The sequence below is a fragment of the Galleria mellonella genome, unplaced genomic scaffold (genome assembly GCF_026898425.1).
Source record: "Galleria mellonella isolate WM207_F2 unplaced genomic scaffold, CSIRO_AGI_GalMel_v1 utg121, whole genome shotgun sequence".
In the NCBI taxonomy this organism is placed as follows: Eukaryota; Metazoa; Arthropoda; class Insecta; order Lepidoptera; family Pyralidae; genus Galleria; species Galleria mellonella.
Window position 1 is genome coordinate 3,484,077 of NW_026441983.1, and position 20,951 is coordinate 3,505,027.

A 20,951-nucleotide genomic window follows, 5' to 3' on the forward strand; every position below is an offset into this window, starting at 1 on the left:
AGTACTTTATATTATTCTCAATTTCGTGTATAATATAGTATATGTCATATATGTGTAAGTATATTTGTTATTTATATATATTTATTCGTTTATATATGTAATTTTAGTATGTATGTATATCAATAATTACTAGTACCGCATTCGAGTATTCTGACACTTGCCTATGGTTGACTGGGAGTGAATGCTTTTAGCATTAAGTCCGCCATGTACCTACACATATTTGTACTAATGAATAAATAAATAAATAAATACAATAATGTAAAATTATATTTATCACTTAATTGATGTTATTTAGGGGGGGGGGGGAAGGGATGATCAGTAATCTTAGGATCTAATAACAGCATTGCTAGCAATATAACCTTTAAGTAAGGTCGAGCTCCGCACGTTCCCCCTGAAAATCATCGTCCTCACCTATCATCCCTCACTGGTGCCCCGCCAGCGTATACCGATAGCGCAGGCGGAGTTACCATTGCATTTTCACCCATAAAAGAAATGTACCTAAATTCAGTAACTTCTATCGAAAATGTCATTACAAAGAATACAAGCGGATTAGCTGGCCATTAACCGGTACATCCACCCTTGGGGGGAAAGGGATTGTTTGTGATGGAGACTAAGAGTCCCATTGCTAGCAATATACCCAACCAGGTCGACCTCCTCGCGGTACCCCCTGGAAACTATCATGGTTGAATGAATTGAACTGATGAATTCATCATGATGAGCTAACTGGCCTGTTTTCATTCTCATCTATTCCCTTCACTGGTGCTCCGCCAGCGTATCCCGTTAGCGCAGGCAGGGTTACCATACCATTTTCACCCATCAAAAAAAAAGGTACATCCACCCTACTACGTCTTAAATTGTAAAGTTTAAAAATCACTATAAAAATACTATTTTCCGTAATTCTATTCAAAATGATTGATGTTTATTTGCCGTGAAAAAAAAAACCTGGCAGCTTTTAAAACGTCAATTTCTAAAATAGAACGCCCGGTAGCTGCGCACACTCGTCTATTGGTCGGGGTGGCGGCGCTCGCACCTGATTGGTCGCCGGTGGGGTGGCGAACGTCGTCGGCGGCCAATCACGTCGCTTCCCGCGTACGTGCCCTATCTATGGCTCGCACCCCACGGTTTCAAGGGCTGTATGGTTTTGTTTGCGTTGCATTTTCGTTGTTTGTCGATTTAATTGATGTTCGTTTTTTAAAAGGAGAGGGCGTTCGATCCGTTTTAAGGGTGCTTTTGTTAGGTGTCGCCTGATAGGGTCTCATGTAAAAAGGTTAATGTATACCTAGTTGTTACTTATGTTTTTTTTTATGGCATTTCTTTATATTACAGATCTATACACGTGATCTTAATTTACGATCGCACTGCGCAGTGGTGGTTACGTTGCTTTGAGTAAATGTGGTATCAAATTCGATTTCCGGTCAAGTTAAATTATAAAATTTACTTTTCTGAAGAATGACAAACGAGCTGACGGCCTCAACTATAAATTATTCACGATAGTTTCCAAAGGGAACCGCGTGAAGGTCGACCTGGTAGGGTATGTAACTAACCTCCCCATTACTAACAATCCCTTCCCCCAATATTTGTATATTGGCGAAAGGAACTTAGAAGACTAGGGCCGTGAAGGGAAGTCAAAAGGAAACAATAGAGATGCGTGTCAATTTAGAATTTGATAAATTATGATATAAAAACTAGAAATAATATATCTAGCCCTTCCCTTCTAGGAAGGGATTGTTAGTAATGCGGATTATCAGTCCTATTGCTAACAATATACCCTGTCAGGTCGACCTCCCCGTGGTCTCGCCTGGAAACCATCGTGCTGAATTCCAAGTGTATTCATCACGATGGGCTAACTGACCTGCCTCTTCATCCTCACCTATCATCCCTCACTGGTGCCCAGCCAGCGTATACCGTTAGCGCAGGCGGGGTTACCATTCCATTATCATCCATTAAAACAAAATATCTAGCCTGAACTCTACACCTATATTAATAGCTAAAGAGGTGATTATGAAGTATAATAACGGTATTTAATACAATATACGAGATCTAACTATAAAGAATCGGGGGAAAAGGGATTGTTAGCAATGGAGTTTGACAGCCCCATTGCTAGCAATATGCGCTATTAGGTCGACCTCCGCGTGGTTCCCCCTGGAAACTATCGTGACCAATTTATCATTGAATTCCTCACCTATCACCGCTCACCGGTACCCCGCCAGTGTATACCGATAGCGCAGGCGGGGTAACCATGCCATTTTCATGCATAAAAAAAACTATAAGGAATCAGGTGGTTATAATAGAAATAATGGGTCAATATAAAATAATAACTCGTTTAATTCACGTATGTATTCCTTCGAGTCAATGTCCCGACTGCCCGCTTGACCCATAGTCGTTTAACATCTTAATACTTATTTCACAGTAGTCGTTTAATGTCTTAATTCTTATTTTATTTTAAAACAAATATTACTTCCGGTAGAATGTAGTTATAAGATAATGTATTTAAATAACATTTATCAAATTCTGTAATTGTATTATTTCTAAATATTAAATTATTGGTAAAATTTAGCATTTATTATATTTAGGTCTAAAACGATCACATTAATAGTGGATCAAGTTGAACTGCACAGTTAGTCAATACAATGTTTATTAATATTATTGTTGAATTATTTATTTATTTATTTACAGGATTACCAACATAAGATACAGCTACAATAAAGCTAAGTTTTAATACAATACACTGGCAGCTCAGATCTCACCGTTCTTACATTTATAGGCAACCACAGCATGCCTTGTGTTTGACAAACATTAAAATATAATTAAATTATTAAATGAGTAAAGACATTAACAATATGAATAATAATATAATATAAATAATGGAAATTGTATTCAAATTATTATAAAATATAAATAAATATAATGTAATGGGGAGGTATATCAACACTTTAATTTAGTCATGAATACAGAGTGACTATCGCAGTGAATATCAAGTTCAGGCTTGGTTTTTACAATATCGTTATACAGACGCGTTATGCGGACGATAGGTGATTCGCGACCCAAGTTTGTTCGGCAAGCTGCATTTTTAAATAGATTACAAGGATGCCGCGGCACTCTAGTAGGTACATTGTAATCTAGTTTCCCCGGTAGAGGCATTATTATATTATTATTATAAACAAATATAATAAGATATTGATCGTTTATTTATTTATTTCTTATTGCATTCCATCATATAATTAGTAGATAACATTTCAATTATGTACCCTGTTGGGCACAGCAAGTACGAGAGAGGAGGACAACATTTCTTTCACTTTAGAAATAGTCTAAGGATCTGTTACAACACTAATCCAGCCATTGATATTGTATCACGATAGGTACGTATTTTCTTATTATTATTATTATTCATTATTTAAGTATTGGTGTGTAGGTATCTATTTATATCGCAATTGTTATTATATAGTATTATATAGTTATTTAATATATTCTGTAGTTTATAATTATTTATATTCATATTGTAAAATTAATTATAGGTTTTATAAACTATTATTTACATAACAGAAACCAACGTGCCACGTGGACGAGCTTGCCGCTGAATCAATCAATGTTTATAATTGATAATTTACATATATAGTTAGATAGATACTATGGCACACGCATGAAGGAATGGTAACAATGGAGATTGTTAGATTATGTATTTTGTTTTTGTATTTTTTTTTTTATTCTTTTGTCTCTTTTGCTGTGTATTACGTGTATGTTTTTTTTTTATTGTAATTTGTGTGCTGTAAGTAATGTAAATAAATTGTCTATCTATCTATCTATCTATCTATATTGTTTCCTCCAAAAGATTACAATTGTAAACTTATTCTAGATATAAACAATTACGAGAAATAATCACAGTGAGAAAACAATGGGCGACCTTATCGCTAAGAGCGATTTCTTCCGATAACCTTTGGATGGAGAGGAGTAATTATAAACAATTTGGTGGGAGGCACGATGAAACATTCTGTTTATTTCTAAATATGGAAATGTGATACATGTAATAATATAAATATATATACATACATACATATCTGTCACGCCTATCTCCCATTAGGGTAAGCAGAAACAATAGAACACTAAGAGTTTCTTAATAATAATAATTTATTTGCGTAAATACGGTTGAAATAGATCTTTTATAGAATCACATATTTAACCACATTATTTTAATGGCGTGCAAAATGGTAAAGTTCTATTTGCTTGTATACATTTCAACTAACAATATTTATTCCATTTCGATTCAAACAAACCTCTTTCGCTCCTTCCACATTCATCAATCTTGTCATACACGCTCGCCGGTTACGGGTACTTTTAATTTGGCCCGTTCTTCAGCACGTCTTTTGCTTTCTGCATGTTAACACGAATTCTGTTTCCTACAGGACAGGCTCAGCCTAGTGTAGGAAGCAATGGTAAATTCTGTGCTAATACAAACATACATCTATATAAATAAATAAATATATCTTTAAATAAATAAATATCTTTATATCTTTCTTTCTTTCTTTGCTATTTTATTCCTTTTTAAAATCGAAAGTAAAACATTTGCCCTACTAACATCGGTGAGTCATAAATAATTAAATCATACAACACATTCAAAATGAGGTTACGTAATATTAAAGTGTGTTAGTTCGCACTTGACCGACAAATTTTCGCCAACTCCGCGTTCCCGCGTCACAGACGAAGAGTAAAATGGCTGCGCTTTTTAAAAAAAAAAACGTTTAAAAAGATTCTTTTTTCAAATTGTATTTTTTATATTTATTTTTTAATTATATTTGGTTATATAATTTATTCGATATAACATATATATACATACACATATGTATGCAAATTAACGAACTCGCTGTGTTTTTGTCGTTTCCGACATTTGTTTCCACTTCATCCGGAAGTCCTCTTCAGGAGGCGTTCGACGCTTTGTTTATTTTTGGTTTTTATAAATAATGCTTAAATGATTTGTTAATTAGAATTATTTAAGTTTAATTATATATTTAATGGATGATAATAAAATGGTAACCCTGCCTATGCTAACGATGTACACTGGCGGGGCACCAGTGAGAGATGACAGGTGAGGATGAATAGGCAGGTCAGTGAGCCCATCATGAAGATTTCAACGATAATAATAATAATAAATAGATTTATTTCCTCTTCACAATTAACGATAAATTAATAACGATAATTACCAGGGGGACTGATCTTCCCATTGATATCCAATCCCTTCTCCCCCCCTCCCATTGCGTACCATACATGGGTAAGGTACGCATCGGTAGGTTACGCGTAATTACGACAGACAAGTAACTTTAGGTATATGCGTACATATCTACTACAGACACGCGACTGACAGGCGTGGCCTCGTTACGAGGTGGGGCGGTATCAAACTCCGCGCCTGCTCCAAGTATTTATAACGGCATCGTACTGGCCAGTGATAAAAAAAAAAACTATTACAAAAAATGTAATGGAAGAAGTAATTTATTTTTTTAACACAGCTGTGTACATTCTGTATCTTTGCTCATGTGAATTTTTTTTCAATAGATGAAAATGGTATGATTACTCCACCTGCGCTATCGGTATACACTGGCGGGGCACCAGTGAGGGATGATAGGTAAGGATGAAAAGGCAGGTCAGTTAGCCTATCGTGACGAATTCAAGTCACGATAGTTTCCAGGGGGAACCGCGCGGAGGTCGACCTGATAGGGTATATTGATAGCAATGAGGACTACCCTCTCCATTACTAACAATCCCTTCCCCCCTGCTCATGTGAATTATTCTACATAGACCGCTGATAGTGAGTATATTTAATCTATGGGTAGAGTAATATAGTAGAGAAAACTGAATAAGTTTCTTTTTTTTATACGACTTAGTATGGCAAACAAGATGATGACCGACGTTATGGAAAATATTAAACATTGTCTATAGCTGTGTCGATCCCGGCATAGAATGGGTCACCCCTTTCTTTCCCGTGGGTGCCGTAAGAGGTGACTAAGAGAGCTTATGGTAGAGGCATGGACAGAAACGTCCTTCAAACATTTGTAAAAGCCTAACTGCGGTTGCCACGCCGCCTGCTAAAGGTGGCAACAACTGGCAAAACTGCCCTTATGGAGAAGGCTTATGTTCAGCAGTGGACAGTTAAGGGCTGAAATAATAATTGTCTATAGACATGAGCAGTACCATGGACATAACAAAGTATACTGTTTCGCCCATGATACCCCCCCATGCGTTGCCATTCCTGAGGACTCAAATCTTTTGTCTCTGTACCTCGTTTTTTTTGTTACCTTGTAAAGTCTTAACGGCTTAATCAACCACTATTTGTTTATAAAATTTGGTACGTTTGGTACACGTACACGTACCTGCTTCAGAACCCTACAACAATTCATGTGCGACTCGCACTTGGCTATTTTAATTTTTTTTTGCTAGGTGAAAATGGTATGGTAATCCCGCCTGCGCTAACGGGATACGCTGGCGGAGCACCAGTGAAGGGTGATAGATGAGAATGAAAACAGGCCAGTTAGCCCATCATGATGAATTCATCAGGAATTAACCATGATAGTTTCCAGGGGGAACCGCGAGGAGGTCGACCTGGTTGGGTATATTGTTAGCAATAGGATTCTCGGTTTCCATTACTAACAATCCCTTTCCCCCCGGCTGTTTTAATATTATGTAGGCTGTTAGTATTATATTTAGTTGATAGCGTCAAAAAGGAAACAGTGCTGTAAATATTATGCCTATATTTCTAATAGGTGGATTTAATTAACAGTAGGTCTTACTCGTTTGCTATGAGACCGGTTTATTAGATCAGTGGTGCTCAAAGTGGGCGCTGCTGCCCATCACACGCCGTCACTTTATCACCTTTTTTATGCAACTTAGAATGGCAAACGAGCTGACGGTCCAATTTTTTTTTTTTTAATATTTTAAGGGCTTTTACCTTCTTCAGGTATATCAGTCCTATTGTACCCTGAACTGATTTCTCCAACAAAACTTTATCTACCTTCCCTAGACGCGGAAAGAGAAGAATTAATGGGCATCAATAATTTACACAGATGTTCAAAAGATGGAAAGTGGTAACCGTCGCCTATAGACATAAATACACAAGATATAGAATTCACCTATTTATATTAATTGAAATAATAATAAATATCCTGAAGGGAACTTTATAAACTTGCTATGTCTGTCGTTTCCGACAATCGTTTCGAACTCATCCGTAAGACTTCTTCAGGGGCCGTACGGGGCTTTGCGTCACTCCATGTATTTAGACATTATTAAATACGAACATAAGAACGGAAGAAAACTCTATCAGAGTTAAGCTCGCCTTTGTACTTTTGTTTACCTCTGTCAAATTTTTATAACGAATGTGTACAATAAAGTGCCCTTTTCTATCTGTTCTCCTTTAACTAAAGGTTGTCTGTAAAAGATCGCCCTAGCGATAAGACCGCCTTTTGTACCTTTATGTGTACCATATATTTCAATCTGTATTTATGTTACTGTATTTCACTTGAATTATTCACTTGTCATTGTATATTTTTATTTATGGTGCAATAAAGAGTTAAATAAATAAATAAATAAAGTATTAAATAAAAAATAAAATAAGTTTTAAAAATAATATAATTTAAGATTGTGTTATAAAATTTCAAAAAAAATTGATTGAAATAATTAAGTTATTCTGATTTAAAAACTAAACAACTGAATAAAATTTGATAAAATTTCTATGGAACCAATTTTAAAAAAGATAAAAAACAATTTTCCGAATCGGTTTATAATTAAACACCTTCTTAAGGTGTATAATTTTTTATCTATCTCGTAGGGTTCAGCCAGTGTTTGCAATGTAAACGCAAAAAAGTGTTTATTTACGACATCACATTAGAAACCTCTAAATTTATCATTGTTTCTCTACTATATTATGCATGTATTATACATATAAACCTTCCTCTTGAATTACTCTATCTATTAAAAAAAACCGCTTCAAACTCCGTTGCGCAGTTTTAAAGATCTGTGCATACATAGGGACAGACAGATGGGAAGCGAATTTGTTTTATACTATGTAGTGATGGTGACATTTTAAATTGTATGATCTGATACCGCTTAGTAGTTTGTTTTCACACAAATTCATTATTTATATAGTTGGAACTTTTTGAAAAGAGCAACAGCCGAGTTTGTTGCCCGTTCTCGTCTGAAATTGCTTTCTGAATGGCCGCTAATGGATCATTTGAAAAATTATCATTTAAACATGCTTCAATCTTTCTTTCTTTCCGTGTTATATTTCTGTATTTTCGCGGAGTTTTTGTACGAAGTGTCCGAAGTGTGATATAAATAATAAAACCTACGAAATATATTAATGCTAATAAAACATCACAGAGAAATTAAACCTTATTTTATTACACATAAAAATTATAATATATCAAAAAAAAAATATTAGGTATACCTACCCAAAACAAAAAGTATAGTTAGTTGTTTATAGAAAAAAAAAAAACTTTGAGGACCTATGCATTACACGCGTTGTTTGACTGTTTATTTTCCATTTATTTTTGTCTTCATTTGACATAAGTGTGATAGGTAGGTAATTATTTGACATTAGAATTTATCAATCGATAGTACAATATTTACAAATCGTACACTCCACCCGCATTTCCCGCCAAAACAAATCGGCCATAGACACGCGGCTGCGAAATGTTATCGTCATCGAATAGCGACGTAATTCGGCCAGCGCTTTCCTAGTCACGTATTATAGACAATACGTAATGGAGGTCGAATCCAATCTTTTTTTGTCCAACTGATTTATTATTTAGATTTAAATACGACAAGCATTCAGATGTGTAATATATGGTTTGAGGGCGGATGTTTGATGATTATTAATTTCCTTTTAATATAAATACATATGTAAGAAAAAAAATTAAATCTTATACGAAATTTAAGCGATCATAGTAATAAAAATTTAAGCCATAAGAACAAATCATTGTTGCCCAGTGGCAACAGCAATTTTGTCGATTGTAAAAGTCAGTAATTCCTTCTTAGGAATATATGTAAAACCAAAATCTACCTTGGTCCTTCTCGAAAGACGTTATAAAGCTGTTATAAAAAAGATTTTTTTCTGGAAAGACTTATTACAGGATAGAAGAATACATTAATAACAAAAATACTTGACAGAAGTAAACTCAAGCTGAATTTTTATAAGCTTAAAGTTTTTGACATTGTTCATTTTTTTAAATATTAACACTTTTTAACCAGAGGGAGACTTTGTACAAAATTCGATTGCTTGGGTACCTCTGTCCCATTCGTGTTTCAACCGTGAAGCAGTTGTGTTTGCATGGCTGTGTTTCGGTTTAAGGGGTGGGATATGGCGTGAATTTACTGGGTACAGAGGAATAACACCTGAGTCCTCAGGAATGCCAACGCATGGGGGGTATCATGGGCGAAACAGTATACTCTGTTATGTCTATGGTACTGCTCATGTTTATAGGCGACGGTTACCACTTTCCATCAGGTGGGCCGTCAGCTTGTTTGCCATTCTAAGTTGTATAAAAAAAACTTTTGTTGTCACTTAGTGATTAGTATTTTTTTTTTTTAAATTAATGTAAAGTTATTGAATTAATTATATACTAAAAATAACATTTTAATTTTAAAATGAGTGCGTATACTGAGTATCTGATACATGAGTACATATATATTCAACTTGGTATCGATATTTTTGAGATAATTGCGTATTTTGAAACATGTCATGCTCACTTTAATAACCGCGCGTGGCCGCGTGGTGGGCCGGGACGTTGGGCTCCCTATGATAAGGTTGAACACAACTATGACTGGCTCATTCGTCATACTCGTGAACGGGTACTTCTAATAGAGACTAGTCTTATACTACAGTATACTCTGTTATGTCCACGGTACTGCACATGTCTATAGGCGACGGTTACCACTTTCCATCAGGTGGGCCGTCAGTTTGTTTGCCATTCTAAGTTGTATAAAAAAAAGTCTGTTCGAAAATACAGTGATCGATTGTAGTTTTTTTTTTTTATCAATATGAAGTTTGTAGTGGACATATTCTAATGGTCACATTTTACTTGTAAACATAATTTTAATTTAAAAAAGCAACAGACGTGTTTTTTTTACCCGTGCTTCTCAGCTAAAATTGCACTCCGAATTTGGTTGCTAAAATTCATAAAAAATGACGATTCAAAGATGCTTATGCATGAATGGCAACGCGTGGGGGGTATCATGGGCGAAACAGTATACTCTATTATGTCCATGGTATTGCTCATGTCTATAGGCGACGGTTACTACTTTCCATCAGGTGGGCCGTCAGCTTGTTGAATTCATCACGATGGGCTAACTGACCTGCTTCATCCTCACCTATCATCCTTTACTGGTACCCCGCTGGTGTATGCCGATAGCGCGGGTGGGGTCACCATTCCATTATCATCCATTAAAAAAACATTCAGCATGATGGTTTCCAGGAGGTACCGCATGGAGGTCGACCTGACAGGGTATATTACTAGCAATGGAACTGGTTGTCCGCATTACTAACAATCGCCTCCTCCGGCCTTTTCTTGAACACTGTTTATTTATTTTTTTGTTATTGTTGTCACATTTTTTTGTATCCATATCCAAGTAGACGACTTGTATAAAAAATGGTCGATTTTGGGGCACCAAACTCTCTCTCTCTCTCTGTTAATTGGACTCTACACAGAGGTTACAGTTCATCAAAGCATTTTAAAATTACATCAACAAATAAACTTACAACCACAGTAACATCAACACCAAACAAATTTATTATAATAATAAAAATTAACGTTCACTTGCACTATGGTCGTTAAAGTACTATAAACAAGCGGCAAATGAACAATAACCGACCCTAAGCCCTACGTGCGGCTGAATAACTTGCGTCCTTTGTCTCCCGCCCGATCGATGAGCAACGCAATTGTGACATTTGACGTTTTTATCGATACCTACCATAGATTAAGGATACGGTCTCTAAGTACCTACATGAAGTAAGTTTGTCTTTTAATTTTACTAATGTAATTTTTTTTATAAATGAAAATTAACTTTATGTGTTTTTGACCAACACCAATATAAAAATAAAATTATGATAATAATCTGGGTCCTAGTCTTTATTCTTATACCAACGTCTAAAATATGCATAGCGTAAAATAGCGAAATTGGGAAAAAGGAATTGTTAGTAATGGGGTCTAATTGACACATTGCTAGCAATACACCCTATCAGGTCGACCTCCACACGGTTCCCCCTGGAAACCTTCGTGGTTAATTCTAGTGGAATTCACGATTGGCAAACTGACCTGCCTTTTCATCCTCATCTGTCGTCCCTCACTAGTGCCCCATTAGCGTATCCCAATAGCACAGGCGGGCTAACTATTAAAAAATAGTGAAATTACAGGGTACAAGAGGAACATATCCCAGACCTGGCATAGAATGGGCCACCCTTTCATTTCACGTGCGTGTCGTAAAGGGCGACTAAGGGAACTTAATGATCAAAGAATTGTCAACAGCGTCCCTCTTAAAACATCGCCAAATCTTAATTGCAGTTGCCAACCAGACTACCAAGCGTGGCAACTAGTGACAAGACTCCTCTTATGGGGGAAGCCTGTATTCAACAATGGGCAGTTAAAGGCTGTTTGATGATAATGACTCATTGAGGTCACACACAATATTTTATTTTATTCATGTAAACTCCAAATGAATCGATAGTGATGTATAAATCTTAAATATAATATATCGATTTTTTATACATTATATTTTTGATCACCAGAGGGAGACTTTATACAAAAGTCGTTTGCTTAGGTACCTCTGTCCCATTTGTATTTCTACCGTGAAGCAGTTGTGTTTGCATGGCTGTGTTTCGGTTTGAAGGGTGGGATATGGCAGTGAACTTACAGAGTACAGAGGAATAACACCCGAGTCCTTAGGAATGGCAACGCATAGGGGGTATCATGTGCGAAACAGTATACTCTGTTATGTTCATGGTACTGTTTATGTCTATATTACCACTTTCCTTCAGGTGAACCGTCAGCTTGTTTGCCATTATTAGAAGTATAAAAAAAAACTCCTGAAATTCACGTGTACGGTATTACAGATAATAACAGTGTATAATATTATGGAATAGGTATATCTGCAATTAGCATTACTCAATACAATATCGGTTACAAATAATGAAATCGGTTTTTATAATGTTACATTTTTTTTTTTATACTTATTTGTACAAAACTCGTATTAGTCCATCACTAATTGTGAAATTGTTACACGAAGGCCGTTGCAGTGTTGCAGTGCGGTGCTGACACAGCTACACTGTGACATTGATCAGAAACAAGGAAGTCGCGATGCAACCTGGAAAACTGATTTCGAATTGTATGACATATTGACAGTTGGCGCGTGTGGGCGTGCGTTTGGCGCGCTTTTCCTGATCATAGACAATTTTGTTTTGGTTTCTTTTTTATATATATATATATATATATATTTTTTGACGTGTTTTAATTTACGTTTTTTTTTTTTTTTTATTAAGCAAAGGAAACGATGTTTAGTTCCAGAAGTGAACTTTGTTTTTCAAAATGAAACCTATTGTGACCGTATGTGTTTTTAAGTTCGTCAAGTTATCTAAAAGTGTAGTGTGAAAATAGTTGGAGATAGAAAGTATCTATGAGCATTGAAGCGTCAAGATTAGATATGAAAATGAAGTTTACGGGTAAGATTCAAGTTTCGATTTATTTATGGTTTTAACTCATAGCTAACATATTAGAAACCCATTATACTATTTTGTGGTATCGACAGAAACAAAACAACTTATTATAGCTGGATGTATGAATGTAGATGTATAATAATTTATTTATTTATTGTATGATTGATGAATGTGGAGGAAGCGAAAGAGGTTTTTTTGAATCGAAGCATTTGGCGTTCCATTGTTTCTGCCTACCCTAATGGGAGACAGGCGTGACAGATATGTATGTATGTATGTTATTTATTGTAATGTAAGATCCCGTGCAAGCCTTTAGATCTGCAAGGATTTATTACTTTTCGATTGTTTTTTGTAGTTGTGTGTGAAATTAAGCACTAAATAAATATTTCTTTCATTATAAAAAATCTAAATAGTTAAAACACTATAACGTATCCCTTGTGAGTGATAAATAAAGATTTATTATTGTATATAATACATTTTTATATAATAAATATAACAAATTATTATATATAATAAATTGGCCGTGTGATCCCGGCATAGAATAGGCCATCACTTCCCTTCTCCTGGGTGTCCTAGAGGCGACTAAAAGAGGATGAGAGATGTGCAGCGGCATCCTTCTTAAAACATCACCAAATCCTAACTGCGATTACCCGCCTACCAAGCGTGGCAACTGCTCGCCAAATTCTCCTTATAGGAAAGGTCCATTTTTTTATACCACTAAAGTGGCAAACAAGCTTAATGCCCACCTGATGGTAAGCGGTTACCGTAGCCTATGAATGCCTGCAATACCAGGGATATAACGCGCGCGATGCAGACCCTGAAATAACCTCTTTACCCCCCTTTTGAAGAACCCCATGCTGTAGTCTCTTGGGAAAACCTCGGCATGGAGCTTATTCCATAATTTGAGTGTTCGTGGGAGAAAACATCTCTGAAACCGCGTTGTACGCGACCATTTAGGCTGTAAGGTATGAGGGTGAACTCCCTGTCGATGGCGAGCCGTACAATGGTAGAAAGTGGCCGTGGGCATCATATTGATGTCGCCCATGTTCATCAGAGGAGAGTTAACGGCTAAATATAGTTATATTGAGTTATTTTGTAGGGCTAATCTAATCCAAAAGTGTATTGAAATTAAGTTTTTTTTTTGTTTTCATTGACGATTGCACAAAATGGATGTGCTGCCAGTATTTTAACATTTATTTTTAAGTTACTAGTTTTTTATCCGACTTCGTCCACTTGATTAGGATATGCTAATCGACTGGACAAAAATAATATGGCGCCTCGAAAATGTTCTTCCTAATTCCAAATAATGTGTAGATATATAATTAATCGCCATAAAATTTTGAAACCAATTTTATAGTGATGTGAAAAGGGACAATGCTGCCCGTCCCTCGACCACTAAGCTGTGGGTGTTGTAAGTTTAAGTCTAAACCTCTTGCGAAAAGAAAGGGTGGTCCATTCTATGCCGGAGCCGCACAGCAACACAAGTAAATTTGTACCCGATATTCGTTAAAAGTCATTTTTTTATGAATTTTTGATTAAATATTGTCTGTAGTTCATTGACCCGTGTCCGTTTGGAAAAATATTCAGTTTTACTGGTTAAACATACTTTTAAAAGCATGCTAATGGTTTTGAGTTCACTCTAGGTATATATTGCATAAAGAAATGCGCTTGCGCATTGCTGAAAATCGCGCCTTCGAACATTAACAAAAGCTCCGCTCAAGTAAGCGAACCACATTTTTATGTGTAAGTAAATATTGTTTTACAAGCACTTTACTCAGTGCTTAAGTAACTTTACTATAATATGTTTAAAAATATTTTAACCTAGTTGCTTCCCGTGGACTTGCCCGCGTGAATTAGCACATAAAATAACCTATGTATTTTGGTATAACTTTGGTATATTCCACTCTTTGGAATCAGCTTCCAGCAGCAGTATTTCCGAACCGATATGACAACATAACCGTCAAGAAAAGAGCATATTCCTTTTTAAAAGGCCGGCAGCACACCTGCAATGCCGTTGGTGTTGTAGGTAATCATGGGCGGCGGTAGTCACTTACCATCAGGTGAGCCGCATGCTCGTTTGCCCCCTGTGTTGTAAAAAAAATTCATTCAATAACTATAGTAATATAATAAAATATATTTATTTAGTTATTATTATTTACTTACTTTTATTATTATTACTATATTTATTTTACCAGAGGGAGACTTTGTACAAAAGTCGATTGCTTGGGTACCTCTTTTCCATTCGTGTTTCAACCGTGAAGCAGTTGTGTTCGCATGGCTGTGTTTCGATTTGAAGGGTGGGATATGGCGTGAATTTACAGTGTACGGAGGAATAACGCCTGAGTCCTTAGGAATGGCAACGCATGGGGGGTATCATGGGCGAAACAGTATATTCTGTTATGTCCGCGGTACTGCTCATGTGTATAGGCGACGGTTACCACTTTCCATCAGGTGGGCCGTCAGCTTGTTTGCCATTCTAAGTTGTATAAAAAAAATATTACTTTTCATGATAAAAACGGCACTGCCAAGGCCTTGGTATTGAGGCGTTGAGCTCGAAGAACGAATATGGTGGACTTGATGAACAACATATATTTTAACCGACTTCAAACAAAGCTGGAGATTCTCAATTCGGTATTATTTATTCAATTGTACTTATTTATGTTTGGAAACTCAGAACACCATCGTTTATAAATTCATTTGAAACGATACACTTTCAGATTGATCCCATTGAAATTTCATCAAAATCAGTTCAGTAATTTTTAAATCCAAATAACCGGTTTTGCCCCGATTGAAGTAGGTAATCCTTTTCTGGAGCAAAATGTACTTGTTGCAATTTGATCAAGCCTAAGATATTGTCGAATCGGTACTATTACTAGACAATTAATATTATCTCAACCATTAACTGTCCACTGCTGGACATAAGCTTTCCCCATAAGGTGAGTTTTGCCAGTAGTCGCCACGCTTGGCATCCAGATTGGCAACCACAGTTAGACGTTTAGAGATGTTTTAAGCTTTTTTTATGGATGATAATGAAATGGAAACCCCGTCTGAGCTAACGGTATACACTAGCGGGTTACCAGCAAGGCATCATAGGCGAGAAAGAAAAGACAGATCAATTAGCCCACCGTGATAATTACATCTGAATTCAGCACGATGGTTTCCAGGGGGGGCCACGTGGAGGTCGACCTAACAGGGTATATTGCTGGCAATTGGGCTGGTAGTCCGCATTACTAACAATACCTTCCCCCCTTAAGGTCGCTGCTGCCAATCCCTCGCACTGCCTTAGTCGCTTCTTACGACACCCGCGGGAAAGGAAGGGGTGGCCCATTCTATGCCGAGGCATATACGGCCTTTAATATATCAACCAATAAACAAAACTATTTCTAATAATAATAACATGGATGAGTAATATTTTTTATTAGGTACATGATGACTTCATGTTAGTCAGTTTTTTAAAGTGTCGTATTTCTCTTCTTCATTTGTCTATCGTTGAACTTTATAACAACATTAATTTTTGTCTATGGTATATATTTTTTTAAAATATATGAAATAATAAAATTACTATTTGGCGGGAACTTTTTTTTTTATTAAAAAAGTAAAACTACAAATTTATAAACAGAAGAATATTTATTATAATTCGAATTTAATCTAGTATCTATATTTTCTTCTACATGGATTAATTTTTTAAATTATGATTAAGTCATCAAAAAATTTATGAGAAAACCCAATTGGTTTATTACATTTTTTTTTAACTTTGATGTGTTTTGTCCTTTGATTATAAAGTATATATATATATATATATATATATATATATATATATATATATATATATATATATATATATATATATATATATATATATATATATATATATATATATATATATATATATATATATATATTGGCAATATAAAAGAGAACAAAATAATATATATAAGAGCGAGATAGAAAAGCAGGACACTTACACAATATAAGCTCAAAGCTGATTTGGCTGTCTGAGTATTAAAAAAAAATCTTATTGTTTCTAAATTTTGAAATATAGTTTCAAGTGAATGTAATTAATTGCAGTTTAGTATGCTGTTTTTAAATGTAAAATAAATTAGGGGGAAACATACAACAATGCACATTTTTCACGTAATTACGCTTTTAATGTGTAACTCTATAAATCCTTGGGGGGAAGGGATTGTTAGCAATGGAGTTTGACAGTCCCATTGCTAGCAATATGCCCTATTAGGTCGACCTCCACGTGGTTCCCCCTGGAAACCATCGTGAACAATTCTTGTTGAATTCGTCACGATGGGCTAATTGAACTGTTTCATCCTCACCTATCATCCTTCACTGGTGCTCCGCCAGCGGCACCAGTGAATTTGGACGGAGAGGAGTAGCGTCATAGTATCATAGAGAATATTCTAGATTCCCATCATTGTTTTTTTTTTATGGAAACGTCAGGATATGAATTCACATTAGGAAGTGATCTAATTTCGATTCTGTATTTATTAGACACAAGGTGCATTATTAACTGACACGTTATACCTCGGCTGTTTACAAACCATTCCTGGCCATTAGCGGAGCGATCAGAATAATAACAATAAAACAGTATTAGGGTTCCTTAGGCATTAATAGCGGGACCATAATACAATTCATTCAATAACTAATCCTTCCCCGTATATGGGAAATGTAGTCGGGATCTCGGATGGTATAGTTACAACACTGGCCTTGGTCTATATCTCTGATGACACCATGAAAAAGGCACCGTGTAGATAAATAGGTAGACAGATTGATGGTAATATCATTATATTTGTATTTTTTTTATGTAACTTAAAATGGCGAACAAGCTGACGGCCCACCTGATGTAAAGTGGTAACCGTCGCCTATAGACATAATCAGTACCATGGACATAATAGAGTATACTGTTTCGCCCATGATACCCCCCATGCGTTGCCAATCCTCAGGTGTTATTCCACATTTATATTTACAGCAATATACATAGCATCTAGCTATATCCGGTGGCTTATGCCGTGTGGTCCCAACATAAATTATCAGCCATTAACTGACCACTGCCTGACCATTGCCAGTAGTTGCCACGGTTGGCAGACGGGTTGGCAACCGCAGTTAGACTTTGGTGATGTTTTAAGAATAACACTGCTGCCCATCTCTTGCCTTTCTTTAGTCGCCTCTTACGACACCCACGGGAAAATACTAATGTTAAACTAATTTAAAAAATACAATTTAATGAAGGGTCTCCTTCTTTTTGAATTCGGTTAAAAACGAACTATACGGAACCATTAATTATTCAAGTTATTATTATGTATCTGAAGCAAAAAAACCAGTTTAGAAATTAGTATTGACTCTGTAAACATCAGAGCAAGACGGTAGCCATCTTGCCATAAACAAATATAATGTAAAATGGCCGCACGATATGGAGCCTCTTTTCTACGAAGTTTTTTTTTTTTATTTTTATCTGGATAAAGGAAAAAATGCCTTTAGTGGTGGCCGGTTTTAGGAACCTGTTATGTATAATACGTACAAATAAAGTTGTACGCCTCGAAATCGACCGGACTAATTTTTCCTATACTCTGTTTTTTTTTTCTATAATTATTGTTGCATATTACCTAACAGGTATATGTAGAATCTATACTAATATTATAAAGAGGAATTTGACTTTATGTATGTTGATTATCATCATTATCCGTCCACTAATAGAGATAGACTTCCCTCATAGACCTCCATAAGGAACAGTCCTAAGCTACCTGCATTCACCGATTCCCTGCAAAGCATTTGAGGTCGTCACTCCATCTAGCGAGGGGGTCGTCCTACACTGCGCTTGCCCTTACGGGGTCGCCACTCAAGAACCTTTCTTCCCCATCGGTTGTCGTTTCGGATTCTATCACGGAAAGAAACTCCGAACATAGCTCTTTCTTTGAGGGGGGAAAAGGATTGTTAGTAGTGGAGACTGAGAAGCCCATTATTGCTAGCAATATTGGGTATAGTAAGTACCAGGTCGACCTCCTCGCGATTCCCCCTGGAAACTATCATGGTTAATTCCTGATGAATTGATCATGATGGGCTAACTGGTCTGTATATATATATATATATATATATATATATATAGACCACAATGCAATAAGCAATGCAATACACTTATAGATAATGTTTACCCCCTAAAAGATAGATCGTTACCCTTTACTGTTTCCTCCAAAAGATTACAGTAGTAAACTTATTATAAATATAAACAACTAGCGGCCCGGTACATGCTTCGCTACGTATAAAGTGAAATAATAAAAAAAAAAATTAAATGACCGCATGAATGACATAACAACATGCTAGTACTGTCAACACTAAAAAAAGGTTCAACTAGACAGCATAATCCGCATCTTAAACAAAGTTTGAATTTGACACAAAAATTTCCATTAACAAAATGATCCGCCATTTATTGAATTCATTTGTTAAAAAAAATGTGATAAATGAAGAACCGCTCGAGCGATTTTGTGCAAACTTCACATAAACCATCTATTAAATAGTCTGAACAAAGCCTAAACGTTTGGTTTGAATAGGTGAGCCCGGTTTTTAGTTATAAAATTACAACGAAAAGTGGCATTATATATATATATATATATATATATATATATATATATATATATATATATATATATATATATATATATATATATATATAGATTACACATAATCACAATGAGAAAATAATGGGCGATCTTATCCCTAAAAGCGATCTCTTCTAGGCAACCTTTGTAATTATAAACAATTTGATTGGAGGCACGATGAAATTATATTATTTCTAAAATATCCTTACTTATTATATATGTATACTTATATACTATTATATATATACACACATACATACATATATACATACACAAATGCATACAAACACCTACACAAATACATAAAAATATATAAATACTGCTCACATGTATACGTAAAACACAAAGTTATAAAATATTTAGATATCTGAAGAAATAAGTATGCTAACCAGACAAATAAACAGTTTAAGAAGATGACAACTTGCTCAAATAAAAATCCTTAAGCTTTGTTTTAAAACTAGGCAGACATTTTATACTTCGTATAGAGACTGGTAAACTATTCCATAGCCGTACAGCTTGCACCGTAAACGATTTGTTGTAAAAACCAGAAATATGTACTGGAGTCTTCAGCTGGAGGCCCTCAGAAGACCTTAGATTAAGAGAATTGACGGAGCGTAGAAAATCAAACCGCTCCTTCAGATAACGAGGGAAAGAAGAGTTAAAAATATATTTTGGCGCTGCGTAAGAATGTGAGTATTCCAGCGAAAATAAATACTTAGCCCGAATTTAATATTTATATTTATATATAATAATCATTTAATAATAGTTGTAAGCTATATATATATATATATATATATATATATATATATATATATATATATATATATATATATATATATATATATATATTTCTCCGTACTTATTGTTATACATGTATCAATATATGCTGTGTTTGCAGCTATAAACAATTGTTACACTTAGTTCTAAGCTCCATAATTGTATATATATTTACATTATTTTGTGGAAACAATTGTTGGTGAACCTAAATAAATAAAACTGAGAAAATGTGATCATATTTTCTGAGACCGAAAATAAACCTGATAAAAACGTTTTGAAGACGCTCAAGTTTGTTATGCTGGTCTTCCGTAAGACCCAGATAACAAATATCGGCATAATCAAGAATTGTAAGTAAAAGAGATTGGAATAGAGCAATTTTGGTAGGAAGTAAATTACGCAATTTACCTCTTTATAATGTTAATATAGAAGTATAGATATAACTTAACATCAGTGTTAGTCGTAGAAAGAGAATGCCAGTCACTATGGTGTAAGTATACATTACACTGACATTTCCTGTGAAAAAAAATCGATATGTATGTAACAAAATAAATCACACCTTCTCAATAAAAATTCACGACCATATAAAGTACTTCTTAACAAAATCCCTACTAATGGCGAATTCGTGACTACTAGAATGCATTCCATTGCAATAAAAACAAATATAGTTTTAAACACAACAAATAAAATGGAAAAAATGTGAAAAGAGCCGCCATGTTAGGCGGTGCGCGCGCACGTTCGGAATCACAAATCTTTACAGATCGTTTTCGTGCGTGACGTCGGCCGAATTTTTTCGTTCCCGAATGAGTTAATTTTTTTTAGGATTCAAACATCGAACAAATTATGATCAATGATGACTGTGGGCGGCATTTTTTTTTTAATTGCTCATA

At 35.3% G+C, this 20,951-nt stretch overlaps 1 protein-coding gene across 2 annotated transcripts in view; it reads left to right on the forward strand.

The window, feature by feature from the left end:
- LOC113510170 (single-minded homolog 1) overlaps positions 1–20,951 on the forward strand; it is an 82,654-nt gene that overhangs the window by 4,600 nt on the left and 57,103 nt on the right. The window contains exon 1 of one of the 2 annotated variants that reach the window (XM_031910670.2): positions 12,228–12,694. The exons of the other annotated variant lie outside the window; for it this stretch is intronic. Within the exon in view, the coding sequence (XP_031766530.1) occupies positions 12,649–12,694 (46 nt within the window). The 5' untranslated portion in view covers positions 12,228–12,648. Of the gene's footprint in view, positions 1–12,227; positions 12,695–20,951 lie in introns of those variants that run through there. 2 annotated transcript variants of the gene reach the window in all.